Source organism: Gossypium arboreum, chromosome 1 (genome assembly GCF_025698485.1).
Source record: "Gossypium arboreum isolate Shixiya-1 chromosome 1, ASM2569848v2, whole genome shotgun sequence".
NCBI lineage: Eukaryota > Viridiplantae > Streptophyta > Magnoliopsida > Malvales > Malvaceae > Gossypium > Gossypium arboreum.
The window spans coordinates 32,591,160-32,611,833 of NC_069070.1; the positions used below are offsets into that span (position 1 = coordinate 32,591,160).

Genomic DNA, 20,674 nt, shown 5'->3' on the forward strand with positions numbered 1-20,674 from the left:
TTAATAAATATATTATTTTCAAAAATTTAATTTTTAATTCATCTTTTAATTAATAACTCTTTTATTTATCAAATCAAATAATTATTATAAATATCATTATTTTTAGTAAATATAATTTTTATATGTGTAATATTTATTTTTCAATCCATATTAGAAATCACCATACCCACAAATTAAGTGGAGAAAATAAATATTTGACATATAAATATTATATATAAAGAAAAATATATCAAAAGAATTAGTTGATGTTTTTAAAAAATAATTATATATTTATTATTTGATTTTATAAATAAAATAATTATTAATTAAAAATTAAAAATTTAAAACAATATATTTATTAATTATAAACATTAATTAAAAATAAAAAATCTTTAAACCTATTAAATAAAAAATATGAAAATGCTTATAAGATAAATTGAACATAGGACTCAAATATGAAATCACAATTATCTAATCATTTAATCAAAAGAGATAATATATTAAAAATAAAAAATGGCTTAATACAACATGAAAGAAAAATACAAATGTGAAGAGAAGAGAGATCAATCCGAGACTTAAATATTAACATTTAACTATCTAAGAAAAAACTAAATTATTAATTTTCAGTAAAAATACGTTCTATAATGACACGTTTTATTTTCTCTTTAAAAATAAATTGTATCAGTAAATATAAAACAAAATCAGCATTTTATTTAAATCAACCGGACCCTTTTAGTATTTCATACTTTTTAAATATTTAAATATTAATAGTATATATTTTAGTGTTTGAATTAATATTTGATTTTGGTTTTATAATTTAATCATCTTTAAAATCCTCAATCAAATTGATTCAATCTGCTGTCTTTGGCCGATGTATAAAAAAATCGACTGAATAATTGAATTATATGTTAAGTGGAGGTCCACGTGAGGTTTTTTTAAGGAAATTTTACCATTACAAAATCTCATATTACTGTCAAAACAACACGTGTCAGACACGTATATACTGATTGTAGAAACTGCACGCCCTAGAAAACCACCCCAAATATTGTTATTAAATTTTTTAATTAAGAAAACTCTAATTTTTAAAATTAAATTAAATTTATATTTTACAAAATTCTACTTAAAATGATATAAATATATTTTTATGATAATTTTACATGTACCAATTGAAAAAATTCCTCAAAATTGTAAAATTTAAAAAGTAGGATGACTTATTACACTTCTCAATTTTTTAAAAATTATTTTATTTCTAGATTTAATTTTTATTTTTTAGTCCTTAAACTTTCGTTATTTATCAAATCACCCAAAATGAATTGAACAGTTAATATTTATTAACTTTGTTGACATAATATATAAGTGCATTGCTACGTAGATATTATGCCAACAATTAATTAATTTTTAAAATATAAAAATATATTTTAATTTTTCAAGTAAATTAATTTCTTATGTTGGCAAAATTAAAGAGATGAAAAATTAAATAAATATGATGAAAAGATTTTTTTATTTATAAAATTAAAGTAGCAAATATGAGTAAAAAAGGGTAATGAAATCCTGTACCAAGCGAAAAAGGGCTAGCGCTCTAAGTTAAGTATTTAACGTTACAAAAAGAGGGGGAAAAAGAAAGGAAAGTGAAAAATGGCTCTCCTAATATATCTATCTTTCATCTTCTTCTCCACCTTTCTTCATAACCCAACGACTGCTCAACGTTGTCCAACTTCATGCCCCGGCAGCGAACTCGAACTGAAGTTCCCTTTCGGGCGAAACCCTAATGGCAACCAAAACGGTAGTTGCAGCTATCCCGGTTTCGGTCTTTCATGCAGCAGGGCGACGGGAGAACCGATACTTAAACTCCCGGAATCCGGCGAATTCTCCGTCAGGTACATCGATTACGAAGCACAACAGATATGGATTGACGACCCAGATTCCTGTCTCCCGAAACGGATGCTGGGGAATTTTAATTTATCGGGAACTCCTTTCGGTACTGAATTCTGGTATACCGTCACCTTCTTCAATTGCTCCACCAGTGACGTAACTCAAAACGGGTTAAGGCCGATTTCATGCCTTAGCGATTCGAATTATTCCGTCTTGGTTTCCGCCACCGAGGGTTTACCGTCAACGTGTCAGGCTATAAAGGCGGTCACTATTCCGTTTGTTATGGACGGAATCCGGTTAGATTGGAATGAACCGAACTGTAGATCGTGTGTTGAACGGCGAGGGGATTGTGGCTTCACTGATAGAAATAGTCTGGAAACTGGGTGCTTTAATCTGCCAAGCCAAGGTATGTTAATGGATTAAAAACTAAGTAGAGCTTTGATTAGTGTTCCATCCTTAATGATATAAAATTAATTGTGTCAAGAAATTTAATTCTAAATAGTGATTGAAACAAAGCGTTTTAGAATCCTTGATTTTACTTGGATCAAAGTAAAAAACGTTAATGGAGTCAACTGGTATGAACTGGGTGGTATGAAGGCTCCCACGCCATCCGGGTTGTCTTCTATTGGTAGAATAACTCACTGTTTCAATAGGGGATGAATATATATATTTAAAGTTGACCAATGGACTGGTAAATATTTTTAGTTTAAAAAAAACCCTTTCTTTTCCTCTAAATATTTGGAACCGGAATAGTTGGGTCGGTAGGACCGGTTAAATTAGAAATAGGCTAGTATATTGATCTACAGTAAGAGAAAGATTAGTTTACCTTACATAAAAAAAAAAAAAACTGATTGAATTAGAATTGAATCGAATTTTATGTTTTTAAAATATAATTTTGTTTTTATAATTTTAATAAATTATTTAAATTGAATCCTAATTTACAGTCTAATTAAAAATTAATAATTTAATCAATTTAATTATCAATTAGGTTCCAAAACCATATTACATATACCCAATTTGGAAAAATAAAAGGAAAGCAAAATCTTATTTAAATTATAAAATATCCTCTTTTTTTCTTCTCTTATGTTTTGCTAGAATTCTTTTTAGAGTTAGCTCTGTGATTTTTTTTATTAAATGTTTTATAATAATATAACAGTTAAATTTATTGTAGAACTAATTTTTAATCTTTTATTTTTCTCTCTATAGTAATTTTTTAATTATGACACCGACACTCAAAAAGTACATTTGTTTTCTAGCTCGTCCCTTAATTTTTTGTGAAATTAATTATATTTTTAAGTGAAATAAAAATAATAATTTTAATTAATATATTATTTAAATAAAATATTTAAATAGTAAAAAAAAGCTATTGGCAATAATCTTTAATAAAAGAAATCAATTCTTAAGTTTTATTAAATATATTATTTAAATTTCACTTAAAAAATAAATTTAATCTAAATCTCAAATACTACTATGTATGTATAATAGTCTCCTTTTATAAGAGTAAAAATAAATCCTTTTCAAATAATTAAAATTCCTTATTAATTCTGTTGTTAAAATGTCATGGTTGCTTGGTCAATATTTTAATACAGAGAGATTGAAACTTAAATTTTAAACTTATTTGGCCTACAATTTAAAAGAAAAATTTTATTTTAACTCTATTTAATTTTTGCTACTTATCAAATCACCTCAAAATAGATAAAAAATTAATGTTTATTAATTTTGCTAACATTACATATATATCGATGGCACGTCAACAATTAATTAATTATTTAAATTTTAAATCTTTTTAAAATAAAATTATTAAAAAATATAAAAATACTTTTTAAATATTTTTAATTTAAAAAATTAATTAAACTATTAACGTGACATACACGTGAACTGCCACAACTTTAACAAAGTTAACAAACATTAAGTTTTTCATCCATTTTAGGTGATTTAACAAAAAAATATAAATTTTAGGGCTCTGCGAAAAATTAAATAGAGGCTAAAATGATTTTTTTTATAAAATTGGAGGATGAAATAAATTATCATGCTCTTTTTTTTTCCTTTATTTTTTCCTACTGAAATTGATTTCACATTGCAGGCGGAGGAGGATTGCCAAGGGGTGCCAAGTATGGAATCATCATAGGAGCTGGAATCCCAGGACTCTTATGCCTATTCGGGCTCGTTGCATTCACTGGTAGCCGAATGAGACACAGGCGACATCAACGAAACCTCCGCAACATCGAAATTTCCACATCAGTTTCCCCATCGGTGGCCATTGTCATGTCGGGACTTGACGGACAAACGATCGAATCCTACCCTAAAACTAAGCTTGGCGACAGTGGCCGTCTTCCCAAGCCTAATAATAACACTTGCCCCATATGCTTATCAGAGTACCAGCCTAAGGAAACATTAAGGACTATACCAGAGTGTAACCATTACTTTCATGCAGATTGCATAGATGAGTGGCTAAAGATGAATGGTTCTTGCCCTTTGTGTCGTAATTCACCCAGCGGATCGGCACCGATTACCCCATCTATATCTTCCTCTGGCTCTTCATCATCGTCGTCACTATTATCACCATGAACAAATTTTATTAAAAATATACGAGCTCCTGTGTATAAATACATATACCCTGAGGATGTGAGTTTTGTGATGTTATTACAATGTGTTTTAATGGATTTGGTTATTAGATAGGCAAAGGAAAAAAAGTACATTTTGGGCTCCAAATTGTTTAAGTCATCATACTATTCCGTTTAATATATGAATAGTTTTATCTATATAATTAAATTAACCAATTTTGAGGTCGAAACTATAAAATCAATAATTTTATCCAATACAAATACTTGATCATGTGTTTGTACTCCTATCATTGTTAAGGAGTTTATGTTTGGTACAAGGATTTCAATCAAGGAATTCATTTGCAAAAGATTTTAAAATTTTAAATTAAATTTTTATTTTCCTTTTTATAAAAATAAAATTTCCAAATTTCTGAAATTTGAATGAGGAATATTAGATATGACTCAAATTCTATTCTCAAATTCCAATTTCATGGGTGGAATGTGTAAAGTTCCTTGATATTTTATTAGGATATATAATATTTTTACACAATTATCTTTTGGCTTAATTCAACAAGAGGCCCTTAAACTATGTCATTTGTTTAAGTTAGATACCTAAACATTTTTTTGTCAAATTAAGTACCTAAACTTTCTTCTATAACTGAAGTTGGCCCCTACCATTACATTCCGTTAAAAAAAAAAAAGCCAAAGCCAATTAAAAAGTGCACATCACCATGTAATTAAAATCTAAATAAAGAAAAAAAATTAAATTATTATTAAATAAGATAAAAACTATTCCTCCCCGTCCCCTAAGTCAACATCGTAGTCATCCCTTTCCGTAAATAGGGAGCTCTCCAAAACTATTGACGACGTCGTTTCCATCTCTCCAAACCAAAAAACTTATCCCCAGTTGTGAGAGTCAAGTCTTTCGTCAAATCAGCAAACCTAAGTCTTTCGTCAAATCAGCAAACCTTTCTTTGTAGGGCCAAATTTGGTTACGTTATAATGTTTATGTACCCGGTTCGACCCAAAAAAACATTTAGGTACCTAACTCAAACAAAAGACATAGTTTAAGTGCCTCCTGTTGAATTAACCCTTATTTTTCACACTAAAAGTATTTATCGAGCTTCATATTGTAATTTTTTCACATTAAAAATATTTACCCAAACAATATAACTATAATAATTATAGTCGATAGTTTTTTAAATGAAGGGTAAACTACACCCAAGGTTACTAAACTATTAATAAGTTTATGTTTTGGTCACTTAACTTCAAAAAGTTACAAAATGGCCAGTGAACTATTCAAAAGTTTTCATTTAAGTCACCAAGATGTTAAAATTGTTGTTATATGGCCTTCTTTGTTCACACCACCTACACCAATCGAAAGCTCTCTTTCCTATTCTCTTTTACAATTCATTTTTTTTCATGAAACAACTTTGAACTTCACGGATCTGTGAACCAAAATCCAAACAACTTTCTTCTCCAACATTAACCGTCAGATCGACTTGGATCTAATGTATGTTCTACTCATCAATGGGTACTAATCCACCATACTAATCATTGAATCGTCGCTTAGAACTCACTAGAAGAACTTTAAAAGAAAAAAGTTAACAACCTAGTGACTTCAATTAAAACTTTTGAATAGTTCAGTGACTTAAATGAAAACTTCAAATAATTTAGTGACCAAAAAATAAATTTATTAATAGTTTAGTGACTTTGAGCATAGTTTATCGTAAAAATGAAATTTAAATACTAATATGTTAGTAATGTTGAAAATTTTGAAATCTCTTGTTTGAACGTAACCTTAGACTTTTGATAATAGAAAGATAGTTTATAGGCTATTATTATGCTCTGTTTAAAATGAAGCATTGGTTGGTCTGTTACTGATTCCATCTCCATCTGACAAATCAAGGGACTCTGATGAAACTTTTATAATCTTTTTGGAAACTATCCAAACTAGTAAATTTCTGTCTACTTGATGATGATGATCTCTTACTTATTGAGTCCCTGTGGGATATGTGTCAGATTTTGGATGGAGCACCATGGTCCTTTGAAAATAACCTCTTACTATTTCAAACATATAACAGTGACTTCCAAGCATTGAACTACATTTTCGACCAATGTGAATTTTGGGTTCGAGTGTATGATATTCTAATAAGTATCTTTCACAAACTATGGTGGGACATCTTGGTAATTTCCTTTGACATTTTGTGGCTTGAAACTTGGAGAATGTTAAAAGGATGGAAGCTTATGGTTATTTCGAGGGATGATATCATGTCTACAACCCAATGATCCCTTATCGGGGTCCTTAGGAATTTGTCTCCAACACTGTTAATGGCAAATCTTAGGATTAAATTTTGGGGGTTTAATTAAAATATTCAAAATTTTTAGGAGTTTAATGATAATTTTTTTAAAAAATTTATGGGTTTAATTAAAATTTTTAAAAGATTTGTGAGATTAATGAAAATTTTCAAAAATTTTAAAGGAGCTAATTAAAATTTTCAATAGCGGAGACGCTGCTATGACTGTTCCTTTATTTCATGCTACTAATTTTGTTGTTTATCTTACTACTTCCTCTTCTAGACATGTGGGTATTTTGGTTTCCCGTGCTACTACTATTCTTTTCTTGCTTTGTCTTGGTTATTGTTGTTATACTTCATGACCCAGTTGGTGTTGTTGTTAGCTTATCCTTTGTGTTAGGTAATCTTAAGAATTAGGGCTGAATAAAAAAAATGGGAAATCAAAAATTGACCCCAAATGAAGTTATTTAGACAATTTATACAATACAAGTTAAAACCGATGATTATTCCAACTAAACCAAATTATCATGGACTATTTGAGAAATCCAAAAATTTTTACTAAACTGAAACAAACTCATAACTACTAGGAAATCTTGGAAGAGATTAGCTAGTGGACCATATAGTATTGGTGCAAGATTGTTTTCTAGTGATAATCGCAAACTCCCAATGGCTACTATGGATTCCCTCGATCCCGTGGCACTATAGATTGTTGTTAAGGTTTCTTATATATCAGCTACTATTGCATGTGATGTTCTTATTTCAAAAAAGGCTACTAGTTAACCTTGTCGATCGTTATGAGGTTCTTATTTTGGAACTGTTATGGGCTTGAGAACCCATGAGCAATTTGATGCCTTTGGATCTTGTAAAGACAAAGTTATTGAAGTTTTGTTTCTTAGGAAGACGAAATTTAATGCTCGTCGGATGGAACATAGTCGAATTAAATGTAGTATACAACATTGTTTTGTATTTGAAGCAGGAGGATCTTAGGGTGGTTTGTGGAAAAATGTATAAATATTTAATTTAAAAATAAATATTCAATTAACCTCAAAATAATGTTCACTATTCCCTCAATAACCAGAAGTGTAGAATATCATTATCAAGTAATACTTACAACGAAATAAGTTCATTAAGAAATATTCAGATGGTTGAACTCATAAGAAAATGTTACGAATAATTTAAACTAAATTACTTGAGTCACTAATTAACTAAGCTACTAATATAAAAGAGAATGGACAAATAAATAAAGTAAATATCAATAATAAATAAAAGAAATAATCTAACTAGATTAGAAAGGTAAAGTGAAGAACTCTTTCAACCTACTTTCCCTTTAGAGTTTCTATTAACTTGTCACCTAAAGTTAATGCAGTGCACAAATCAAAGAATTAAACCACAACTTTATTCTTAAATCCGATTTTAATCCTATTTTGATTAGCATGCCATTAACCTATGAATCTTCCAACCACATTAACAATTTATGTGACAGCGCAAAATTGACCCTAGTCGGAATGTGGTTTCGGGACCGCAAAACCGAGGCATAAAAAGAATTTAATGCTCATTTTGATGCTTATGATATGTGTTAATTCGTGTGTGACATTTTTGATGTTTGATTTAGAGTTATAAATATGAATTTCACTAGAAAGGACCTAGTAGAAAACTTTGAAAGTATGATGGGGAAATGTGTGATGACTAATTAAAGCATGCATGCAAAACAATGGCCTTGCATGTCAAATATCCCTCTTTTATAGAAGGTGGCGGCCATGACAAGGAGTATGGGCTAAACATGTCATGAAACATGTTTTGTTGGTGCATTAGGGAGAAACAATAAACAAATAAGTATGGGTAATAAAGAAAGAAAAAAAATGTGTGTGAGTGAACCCCCCATTGCCGTGCATTGAAGAAAAGAAAAGAAAAAATTTTGCTCATCCATTTCATTCTCTCTTGACCGAAAATACCAAAGAGGAAGGAAGGAATTTTTGCTTCATGTTTGGTTTGGAAGGGGATTAGGAAGAGATTTGGCTATACTTGCATCAAGATTAATGTATGTTTGAGGTTGTGCCATGAGATTCATGCATGTTTTTAGTTGCTATCTTGATGTTCTTATTAGCCCATGGTTCAAATCTTTGTTATATCATGGGGATGGTATTTGGCCAAGGTGGATTTTGTGTTAATGCCATTGCATGTTAAATATGAAGCTTGCTAATGGTATATGTGATGGTGGATTGATGGCTCTTGGACTTTCTTTTAGTATTTTTGAGTAAGACATTAAGTTCTTTGCTTAATCATGACCAAAATTATGGTGTTGTGATGTATTCGGTCATGGTATATCCATAAGTATGATTCATGCATGTTGCATGGTAGGTAAGATTTGAGCTTTGGATATGTGTTTATATTTGGATATAAACAACTTGAGATTCGCCCTTGCACCTACATGAATATATGTTTGCACATGATGTATTGGTATGACATATATACTATTTTAAGGTGTATATTTGCTTGTGATGTTGTTTCGGTTATGAAGTAAACGAGAGATGTGTATTGAGCTACAATATGTAATGTGTTAGTTAGTAAAATGTATGCTGTTTTTTTTTGTGTAGTATTAAGTGTAAAATTGGCCTCAACATAGACATGCATATTCGCCAAATGAAGTAGATTGGTGTGCATGTATTCGGTTAGAGGCAACCATATTGAAGCCTTATCTTGGCTTAGATTATTGACTAAATTGGTAATAAGTGAGGATGGTTGCCGAATATACAAACATACATATGCATGTGTAATTGAATTATGAATGTTTAGCAAGATGGTTAAACTAGTTGATTTATTGATTAAGCTCAAGGAGTTAAAGAAGGAGAATCAAGCAAGGGAAAGACGAAGGTCATCGAGTAGCCGACTTGGACTATTTTACCCAACACAAGGTAAGTCACTAAGCATATATTTTGTATTGATTTGAATAGACATAATGTCTATATAATTATGCCGAAAGGAATGATGAATTTATATACATGTATGTATATGGTGATGGAAGTATTGAATGAAAGGAAAAGAGGTGAGATGTATTGAGTTGTTGATTTCGGCACTAAGTGTGCGGGTATAAACATTTGTGATCATGAGAATGGCACTAAGTGTGCGGGTTTAAAACTTGTACAGCACTAAGTGTGCGAGTTTGATCATATAGCACTAAGTGTGCGAGTTGATTATATAGCACTAAGTGTGCGGACTCACTATATGCTTTTGAATCACTATTGACACTGAGTGTGCGATACTATTGAGTTGATCACGGACAGCGGATCGGGTAAGTACCTTGAGTTCATGGCTAATAGGCGCTATGTTTATATTTAGGGTTGAGCTTGGTAAGTTTGAACCTATGTGACAATGTAAATTGAAGTCACGTACATAAGAATTATCGTGGAATGAGTGAAAGGTCATGTAGATGTATGATTGTGACGAAAACAAAATGGTGTATAGAAATGCTTCAAATATCCTATTGATTAGTATATGGAATGTGAATGTGTAACTTGGTATGTGGTTAAATCGAATGGTCTAAGGAACTATGGTATAGTTCGGTTTGAATGGAGTAATTAGCCTCGTTCCATTTTGTTTCCTTTTGCGATAATGTTATTAATGGTTGGTAGTGCATTGCTTATGACTTCTCGAGTTATATACTCATTCGGTGTTTGCTTGTCACCTATTTTAGGTTTCTTGGACTCGACTTTTTGCGTATTCGGGACCGTCATCGAAGTCATCACACCGACTAGTGACTTTTTGGTATCTTCTTCTTAGATGGTCTAAGAGAACATTTCGGCATGTATAGGCTATTATGTTTTGTTTGAATTTGGTATGTAAAATTTTGAATAGCCATGCGAAAATGGCTTATAAATGTTTTGAGCATAATGTTATAATCATTTGGTATGTATATGCTCATTAAGAGGCACGGAAATGTTTGGCAATGACCAGCCATTAGAATGGGTCATCATGATTATATTTTGGACTATATATGAAAAAGGGTGGTTGAATCATAGAAACTATGTGTTAGAGAAAGTCTACCCTAGAAATAGATGCTGGCAGCAACAGTGATGTGGATGTGAAAATCACTAAAAATAGTAGGAATGGAATTAAATAGTGAATAAATTATGTAAATGAACCTTGATGAATCTATATTCATATGGAAGAAACGAAACGGTCATATGAGTTGTATGTTAAGAGATATTTGGGTTTTCGTGAAACAGGGCCAGAACGGTTTCTGGATTCCCTGTTCCGATTTTGAAAATTCATTATAAATTAACCCGAGACATTTAGAAATCATGCCATATATGTATAGATTCCTTTTTGAGTTTAGTTTCTATAGAAACAAACGACATCAATATTGAATCCCTGCACATGGAGTTATTCGAGTTACAACGCACGAAGGTCAGTGTAGTCGACCCCTGTAACATGGTAGACTTTAACTAATAAACTGTACTAATTGGCTCGACAAAAAATTCTAGAAAAAAATATGTAGATGGACATATGAGTCTAGTTTCAGGGAAAAATTATGAAACTGATTTTCGAGTGGTAGAACTCAAGTTATGATTTTTGAAGCAACTAGTACACAGATTGGCAGCTTGTCTGGGAAATTATCAATAAGTGGTTTGAAGTTTGTTAACACCTCGTGTCCGACTCCGGCGACGGTCTCGGGTTAGGGGTGTTACAATTTAACTCATTGCAAATTGGCAAACAACACAAAAGGCATGAAAATAAAGTGCCACAATAAGAGAATTAAATAAAATTAAGAAAACCTAATAATAAATAATCTCCAAAAGATTTTTTGCAATTTATAACAGAATTGAGAGTTGAATGTAGAAAATGTTAATGTGTGGGTGTAATGACCTAAAAGTCAGTGATATCGAAAAGTGTGGTTTTGGAACCTTATTTCTGTAAACCAGACTCAAAAGTATCTCTACTAAATATTTACGAAGTTGTAATTGAAGTGAATTGAGTTTCGTTCAGGTAAATTTTATTGAATTAGGGCTTAATTAATGTACAGGGACTAAATCATGTAAGTGATAAAAGTGTGAATTGCTAAAGATTTTAATTAGAACTTAATAAAAGGGGACTTATAAATTAATTAAACTAATGGTTTAATGAAAGTGTAAGGAAATTGTAACACCCCTTACCCGTATCCTACTCCGGGACAGGGTACGAGGCGTTACTGGACTTAAACACATGAATACAAACATTTTCGGGTTATAAAATTTCGCTCAAATTTAAAACTTTCAAACTTCCTCTTAACGTCCCTAATATGGACCAATGATGCCTAAAACACGCTTTGGAAATGGTTCGAGAATAAACCGAATACTTTAGAAAAATTTAAAAAATTTTAATGCAAACAGAGGCATACGCCCGTGTGGAAGGGCGACACGCCCATGTGTCCTCTTAACTTGGCCATGTTGAAGGCCCGTGTAGATTTATTTCTCAATTCGAACCTACAGGAGTTTTCACACGGTCTGGCACACACCCGTGTCCATGGCCCGTATCCTTTACATGGCCATGACACGCCCGTGTCTCAGCCCGTGTATTAAAACCTTGACATTCTGTTTCTAACGTCATCAACCATTTAGGGGCACACGACCAAGGCACACGTCTGTGTGCTAAGCCGTGTGTCAAATTTAATTTCGTATTTAAGGTGCAGACTTCACATGGCTATGTCTTCACTCGTGTGGTTACTATTGGGCATTCTGTTTGCCAAATTTAGGTGCAGGGGACACACGTCTTGACTACACGCCCATGGGGCACGGCCTAGACAGATGCCCATGTGTTTGCCCGTGTGGACAAAAACAAGGCTATCTACCAAGCCTTTTTGCCACCCTTACTTGCACCAACCTACACAACATCAAACATCTCCAATCCAAGCATAAACACATACCCAAAACATCCACAACCAAACATCCACACATTAATTCTAAGCTATTTCTATCATATACAACATCTCCTACTTACCAATACAAACCATGCAATAACCACATTCATGAAAATTCTCATTAAATGCATTTAGAAATAATAATTATTAGCCATCATCCATGGACTTATACAAAATGAATCAACCTTCATGACAAGCCAACATATTTGACTAAAACAATATGACACTTAGCAAAAAGACCAAGTCCTTATACATGCCATACTCAAAATGATAAATCTAACTATACCAAATATTCTGATTGATAGTGTGATAGAGCCTCCGACGTCCTTTGATCCCCGAGTTAGCTTGGCGATGTTATAAGAAAAATGAAAGGAAAGGGAGTAAGCATAAAGCTTAGTAAGTTGCATGTAAATAAGTAACAACATCAACCATGCATCTTTAAACACATAGCATATTATAAACCAACACAACATTCTTGATTTAACAATGGTAGATTTACTACATATTTACACATCACAAGTATAAGCCAAAGATTTCAAGATCGTCCCCAAAATCATTCTCATAGATAGAACTTACTCAATTTCATCCTTACCATTAAGGCATCATAACTAAGCTCATATCTCATGAGTTTCGAGTAAGAACTTGTACCACTCACAACATGATTATATCCTTTCATATCTTTATCATAAGCTTAAAATAACCCGTGGAACCATTTGGAATACTAAATGATACCCGATAAGCCTTACACAAGAGGGTAGATTGCCGATGCCATGTCTCAGACATGGTCTTACACTAGTTCACATGTCGAGGCCGATGCCACGTCCCAGACATGGTCTTACACTAGCTCTCGTCTCAATGCCGATGCCATGTCCTAGGCATGATCTTACACTGGCTCTCATAATATGGCCGATGCCATGTCCCAGACATGGTCTTACACTAGCACACATATCAACGTCGATGCCATGTCTCAGACGTGGTCTTACACTGGCTCTCATAATATGGCCGATGCCATGTCTTAGACATGGTCTTACACTAGCACACATATCAACGCCGATGCCATGTCCCAAACATGGTCTTACACTAGCTCTCATAATGTGGCTGATGCCATGTCCCAGACATGGTCTTACACTAGCACACATATCACCCAATTATAATGGCATGGATATCCAATCTATTCCTAAGGTTCAACTGGGAGTTTTTATTACATCAGTTTTCATCATGCATATTCACAACAATAATCAAACACTTTATGCCATATTAATTGTTCAATACATAATAACAATAAAGTTGTATTATTTACGTACAATTTACCTCGGTATACAAAAAGTGGGCGGTTAGTTTGAATTAGTCTACTAGCTTGGTCTTCCCCCATTTGGGTCCAGACTCCGTTTTTCTTTATCTATAATGACAATTTCACTTATTTAATCACTACATTAATCAAGACAATTATAATTCATACATGGGCAAAATTACCATTTTGACCCTAAACTTTCACATAAGTTACGATTTTTCCCCTAGGCTCGTAAAACTATTTTAATCAAATTTTCTCCTTTAACAAGCCTAGCCGAACCTTTATTACTCTTATAGCAACTCAAAATTTTCAATTATTTCACACATTTACAACCTATTTTATAAACTTCACAAAATGGTCCTTTTAGGTGTTTTCATGAAAACCCCTTTCACAAAAGTTGTTTATTTAACAACCAAGATTCATTTTCTTCCATAAATACTCAGGAAAAATCTCAAATCTTCTCATGGTAAATCTCTAGACTATCAACCATTTTGCAAAATAGTCCCCTCATTAGCTAGATTAAGCTACAAGGGTTCCAAAAACACAAAAATCAACAAAAAAATGACCATCAAAATGACTTACTTGCAAGGGATAGAAGTTGATGAAATTTTAAGCTCTCAAAACCCCCTCTTTGCTGAAATTTTCAGTGGAGAAGAAAGGAAAATGAAAAAGATGATAGCTAGCCTTTTAGGTTAATATTTTATTATCAATTAAGTCACCTAACATTTAACCATTCCATGAATTAAGGCTCCATGTCTAGCCACTAATAAATTTGAGGTCTATTTACTCACTAAGGACCTCTAATTTAATGTTTCATAGCCATTTAACACTTTCAGCTAGTAAAACAAATCTTTCGCACTTTATGCGATTTAGTCTTTTTTTGAAATTAAGCAAGCGATCGCAAAAATTAGTTCACCAAAATTTTCATGCACTCATATAATCATGATTTAACACATAAAATACTATTAAAAATAATTTCTCCAGCCTCGGTTTAGTGGTTCCGAAACAACTATTTTGACTAGCCCCAAAATCGGGCTGTTACAGAAATGAATGGAATTATAAAAGAAAATGTAATATGTTATGAATGCTATTAAGTGAATGCTCATTATAATCAACTTTTCACCTTTCATCTTCTTGTAACTCATTTCCTATTTATATATTAGAAAATGAGGTGTCTAATCTTCCTATATATATATAGGAGTATACTATTTGTAATGTGAATAAAAAAGAAGAGAAATGAAATAGAAATCCTCTTTATTCTCATCTATAATTCTTGTGTTCTTTGTATTATTTTATAACACGTTATCAGCATGAGCTTGCTCGATAGTATTCAATATTTCATTGGAGAAAAAGTAATCTAGATGTACAATGTCCTTGCTGAAACAACAATCCTAAGGTATACGATTTTCTATGTGTGCCTGAAAGATTTTGAGATTTCCATATTCTTAAAAAAAAAAGAGTTAAAAATGATGCTCATCTTTTTTCGTATTTAAATATGAATTTATGTTTTTATATATTCTATGGTATGCTTGTTTATGATCTAAGACTTTGAATAAGATTGAAGTATCAACAACTTGAATATTTTTGCTTAAATATGTATATCTTTCATAACATATGTCATTGATATGATAACTACGTTGCCTATTAGATTATTTCTAATAAAGCCACACATGATATGTGAGTATCAACGAATTTTGACTTTTATATAGAAAAAACAATAATTTGATTTTTATGTGGGGATTAAAAGTGGAATATTTAATTGCGGAAGATCCTCTTGACAATTGAATTGGGTAATAATTTGAAATAATGATTTAACCATTAGAAAATGATAATACTCTCTAAAACTTGTTATAATTGAAATATTTAATGTGCTCCTACAGCAGTAATATTGCGAAAAAGGTTTTTAAAAGTATTTTAAAATGATCTTACGCCTTCTAGTGAAAAAGGCTCCATTCTATGAAGTGAATGAAAAAATACATAAAAATTATGAAAAATCAAAATATAGAGATCATGGTTGTCGTTGTTGTAACACCCCAAACTCGGCCTAGAAGTTATGGCCGAATCTGGTGATGTCACATGGTAGTATTTTTCGAAAACGTGGGTTGTCGTCAAAAACCTTTTTTCTATATAGCCTCTTTACAATATTTTATGTTAATTCTAGGACGTGTCATTCATTTTCAAAATGTTATTCATTACCACAAAGTTATACTCTTTCAAAACATTATTAATTTTCAAAACGTCACTTATTGTGGAAGCTTTTTAAAATAGTTGCGTATTTGAGTGAATTTTGTTAAAACGTTTGATTCTTCTTGAAAACTCGATTATCCCTACTACTAGCAGTTATAAATCAAGCAATGAAAATCCCAAATAATCCATGAAAATCCAAAGATTCCATTATTACAGTAAATACCCCAAAATAAAATTATAATTATAATTAATTACTAATATAGAATGAAATGAGTCGTGTGGCCACTGTTGAGTCCTCCGCTGCATCGATTCGCCTATGTTTGGGGATTATCTGTACAGATAAAATAGATGGGTGAGTTTACGAAAACTCAGTGTGTAATCCCATATAAAGCAAACAGACAGAATGTAATCACAGTCTAGGCCTAAGCCCGTTTCAGTATCAGTGACAATATCTGTTTGGGCTTTAGCCCATCTCAGCATAGTGGCAATCATGTGTTTGGCCTTGGCCCATTACAGTAACAATAATCAGTACAGTAACATAATATATAGTGTATAGATCCTACCCAGCTAGCCTCTACTGTAACACTCCTTACTCGTACCTGAGACCCGGAAAGGTACGAGGCATTATCGTATATAAATAGGGCATTTTCGAAAAATACTGATCATGAAATTTCATTCCAAATTAAAACGACAAAAAAAAATCATATTGTCCTTATTATGGACCTACGAGGTCCAAAACATACATTAAAAGAAATCCAGAACCAAACTGAGAACTTAAGAAAATTTTAAGAAAGTTCCTAAGTTTAAGCCTCACACGCCCGTGTGCATTGGGACACGCTAGTGTCCCTTACCCGTGTGGAATTACTAAAATTTATTTTTCATTTTGAACCTATAGGGGTTTTCACACGGCCGGGCGCACGCCCGTGTCCCTGGCCTGTGTCCCTCACATGGCCAAGACACGGCCGTGTCATCGTTCGTGTCTAAAAACCTGGACATCCTGTTTATGATGTCAGTATTCATTTACAGGCACACGGCCAAGGCACAGGCCCATGCGCTAGGCCGTGTCCTCCACGCGACTGAGACACATGACCGTGTCTCTGCCCGTATGTTTACTACCATGCATACTGACTTAGAAATTTTAGGAGTAGGGGACACATGGCCATTCAACATGCACACACCGTCTAGGCACACGCCCGTGTGTTTACCCGTGTAGACCATTTAAAGTCTATTTTCCAAGCCAATAGTCACCCACAATCACTCATACATTCAAAAAAAAAAATTAGGAAAAATATTATGCTGATAAAAAATGAGTGACAAAAAACGTACCCCTGGATATGAATTGACGGATTACAGTTTATACACCATTTTCACCATGGTAACTTTGATGTATAGATGATGAGATTCCATTGATACAGAGCCAATCCCAATAGACTTATTGACGTACTTTATAACATGAAACATGACATATTTAAGCACTCAAATATTTCACACCATGGCACTTTCACATCTTCATAAAGTCATCCTATTGCACATTCATTTGTTACACTATTTAGAGGTATTCCATACCAATTTCATGCATTATTAAACTTGTTATCATGACTTCAAATTATGCATTCATACTTATAGTCATTTTTAAGCCATTAAGTCATCCCTTATCCTTTAGCACCCAATTAATACTTTACCATACATTCATCGATCAACAACATATCAAATCATTATTCTGCACTTACTAAGCAATAACATATCCTACTATCAAAACACTAGCACATGCATGCATGGGTAATTAGATTACAATCCAAATGATCAAATATGAGCCATATCACATGGCCATTACAAAATGAATCATCATTATCATAGGCCTTTACAATTTGGCCAAATATCATGACACATATCACAAAATAACCAAGTTTCCTATACATGCCATACTCAAAATAATAATATCAATATACCTAATAGTCTTTTGATAGTGTGATCGAATACTCCGACAGCTTCCGATTCCCGAGCTAGCTTGGCGAAACTACAAAGGATGGAAAGAGAGGGGAGTAAGCATTAAAGCTTAGTAAGTCCACATACAAATAATATGAAATGGTAGTAACGAATCAACATGCAGAAACATAGCAACATATACATAAAGATTATTCATCATTCAAACCTTCTTGCTTACTCATCATACGGACATATATATATACGTGCTCCTCGTAAAGCGATCTTTATTAAGGCATTCCTCATAGGTTTAACATACATACCTATACTCATCGTAAAGTATCCATAACCATACCTCTTTCATATGTCCTTCTCGGGACTCTCATTACATTCATTACATTACCCGTTGAACTCTCGGAATACTATTGGATACGCAGAAACCTTGCACATAAGTGCCACATACACAGTGTAGCTGAAGCTACCACATAACATGTAATATATCCATAATGAACTCGGACCTCTCAACGAGCTCGGATGCTACATATCTCATGAACCCAGACCACCCAACAAGTTTGGACTTCTTATTTCATAGTGACATGTCACTTGTATCCTAAACTATTCCTAAGGTTCAAACGGGGTTTTTCTCACTTGCATATAGTATCTCCATCGTACTTACTCGAAACGTCGTAAATCACGACCATAATAACATTCATGCTTTCATAACAATCAATAAGCATATAACTCATAATCACAATAAAACATTTATCACAATATATTAAAGCATTAAAACATGCTACAACACCACGTTATTTGCATATGTACTTACCTCGGTACAAAATGATGATAATTGAGCCTAATCGTCGTATACTTTATTCTTTCCTCGATCAGGTCCCAGTTCATGTTTTTCTTGATTTATAATGCCAAATTTAACTTATTTATTATTCACATTGTTCAAATGGGTCCATAAATCATACTTTTCAAATTTATATTTTGATCCCTAAACTTTTACATATTTACGATTTAGTCCTTAGGCTCGTAAAATGGAATGCATGCATTTTCTTGGTTACCCAAGTCTAGCCGAACCTTTACTATGCTCATATCAGCCCATTTTTTTATTTCACATTATTACTACTCTCTTTTACACGTTTACAAACAAGTCCCTTGTTTAGGTGTTTTCACTAAAAACCACCTAGTAAAAGATGTTTATCATGCCTCAAACATTCATATTCCTCTATTAATCATCAAAATACATGCATGTTGTACATGAGTCAATTTTCATACATGAACCCAAGCTTAAAATATAGTTAGAAATGGGTAGATCATGCTTCAAGGACTTTAAAAATACAAAGAATATTAAAAACGGGGCTAGAGAGCACATAAAATCAAGCTTGGAAATGTTGAACAAAACCCTAGCTATGGCTATTGAGAAATTTGGCCAAAACTTGAAGAAGATGGACACATTTTTGCTTTGATTTTCCCTTTTTATTCTTTTAATTACCAAATGACCAAAATGTCCTTAGGGTTTCTCTTTTACATTTTTCCTATGCATGTCCATTTTTCTCCAAAATTTTAGAATTTAGTCAAATTGCTAATTAGGACCCTCTAATTCATAATCTAAAGCAATTTCATGCTTAAAGCTTCTAGAATGCAAGTTTTGCACTTTATTTAATTCATTCCTTAAAATGAAATTATACATTTTATGCATAGAATTTCTTCATGAAAATTTCACACAAGCATGCATTCATAACATAATCCTCATAAGAATCATATAATAATTATTTCTGTCTCGGATTTGTGGTCTCGAAACAATTGTTCCGACCAAGTCCTAATTCGAGATGTTACATCTACACTCTATCTCTATCCAACCCTACACTCCATATGGGGATATAATCAACCCACCCATCCCTACACTCCAAAAAGTACCGAATGCGGCACTAGACGGTAGTTTGTAGCTGAGCTGCCAGTAAATTAGGCCCGAGGCCTTTCAGTACACTTTCTTCGATCCATATATACCTATCCCCATGCAATGCATCATACAATCATGTCATGCCAAATCATGGTATCATATATGTATTCAGTATAGGTTTAACAGCATGCTCAAAATACAATCGTACATGTATATACATAAAGTACATGGATACAACAGTCATTCAATCAATCAGGGATCTGGGTAACCTTACTGACCCTATAGTAGGTCCACAGTCGACTCGGGCGACCCGTGCAACCTTAGCAGTCAAACAGTTAAAATGGGTCTATAAGCCCATGTAATTTGCCCATGTGGGCCCACACGTTCGTGTGGCCCACAAGGTCCAAAATGGTCTTAGCCGTGTGGATCACTCGCTCGTGGGGCCTACACGTCCTAATTAGATTTGACCCATGAATCGCACATAGCCCGCCTCGTTGATCACATGCCCTTGTCTGATCACACGGCCTACCACACGGGCAGTCGCACGCCCATGTAGCGTCTACTTTCACATTTTTCTGCTTTTTTCCATTTTTATTCCCAAAGTCATGTTTACACACCTGGTATTGGTTCAAAGGTAGCACAACCACGAGTACTCTAGCACCTATTATTGATCCTTAACACATCAGTTAAATCATTTAAAAAGCTATTCGATCGAAAAACTTAGCAAGGTATTTCAACCTCAAACCATTAAACCCCTTACCTTGAACGAACACAGGTGACTTC

General features: G+C 32.8%; 1 protein-coding gene across 1 annotated transcript; it reads left to right on the plus strand.

Moving 5' to 3' along the window:
• Positions 1–1,504: 1,504 nt before the first annotated feature.
• Positions 1,505–4,623, plus strand: LOC108482295 (RING-H2 finger protein ATL20-like). The gene is made up of 2 exons (XM_017785420.2): positions 1,505–2,257; positions 3,935–4,623. Exons 1-2 carry the CDS (start codon positions 1,615–1,617, stop codon positions 4,417–4,419), a joined length of 1,128 nt encoding a protein of 375 aa, XP_017640909.1. The 5' UTR covers positions 1,505–1,614; the 3' UTR covers positions 4,420–4,623.
• The last annotated feature ends 16,051 nt before the right edge of the window (positions 4,624–20,674 follow it).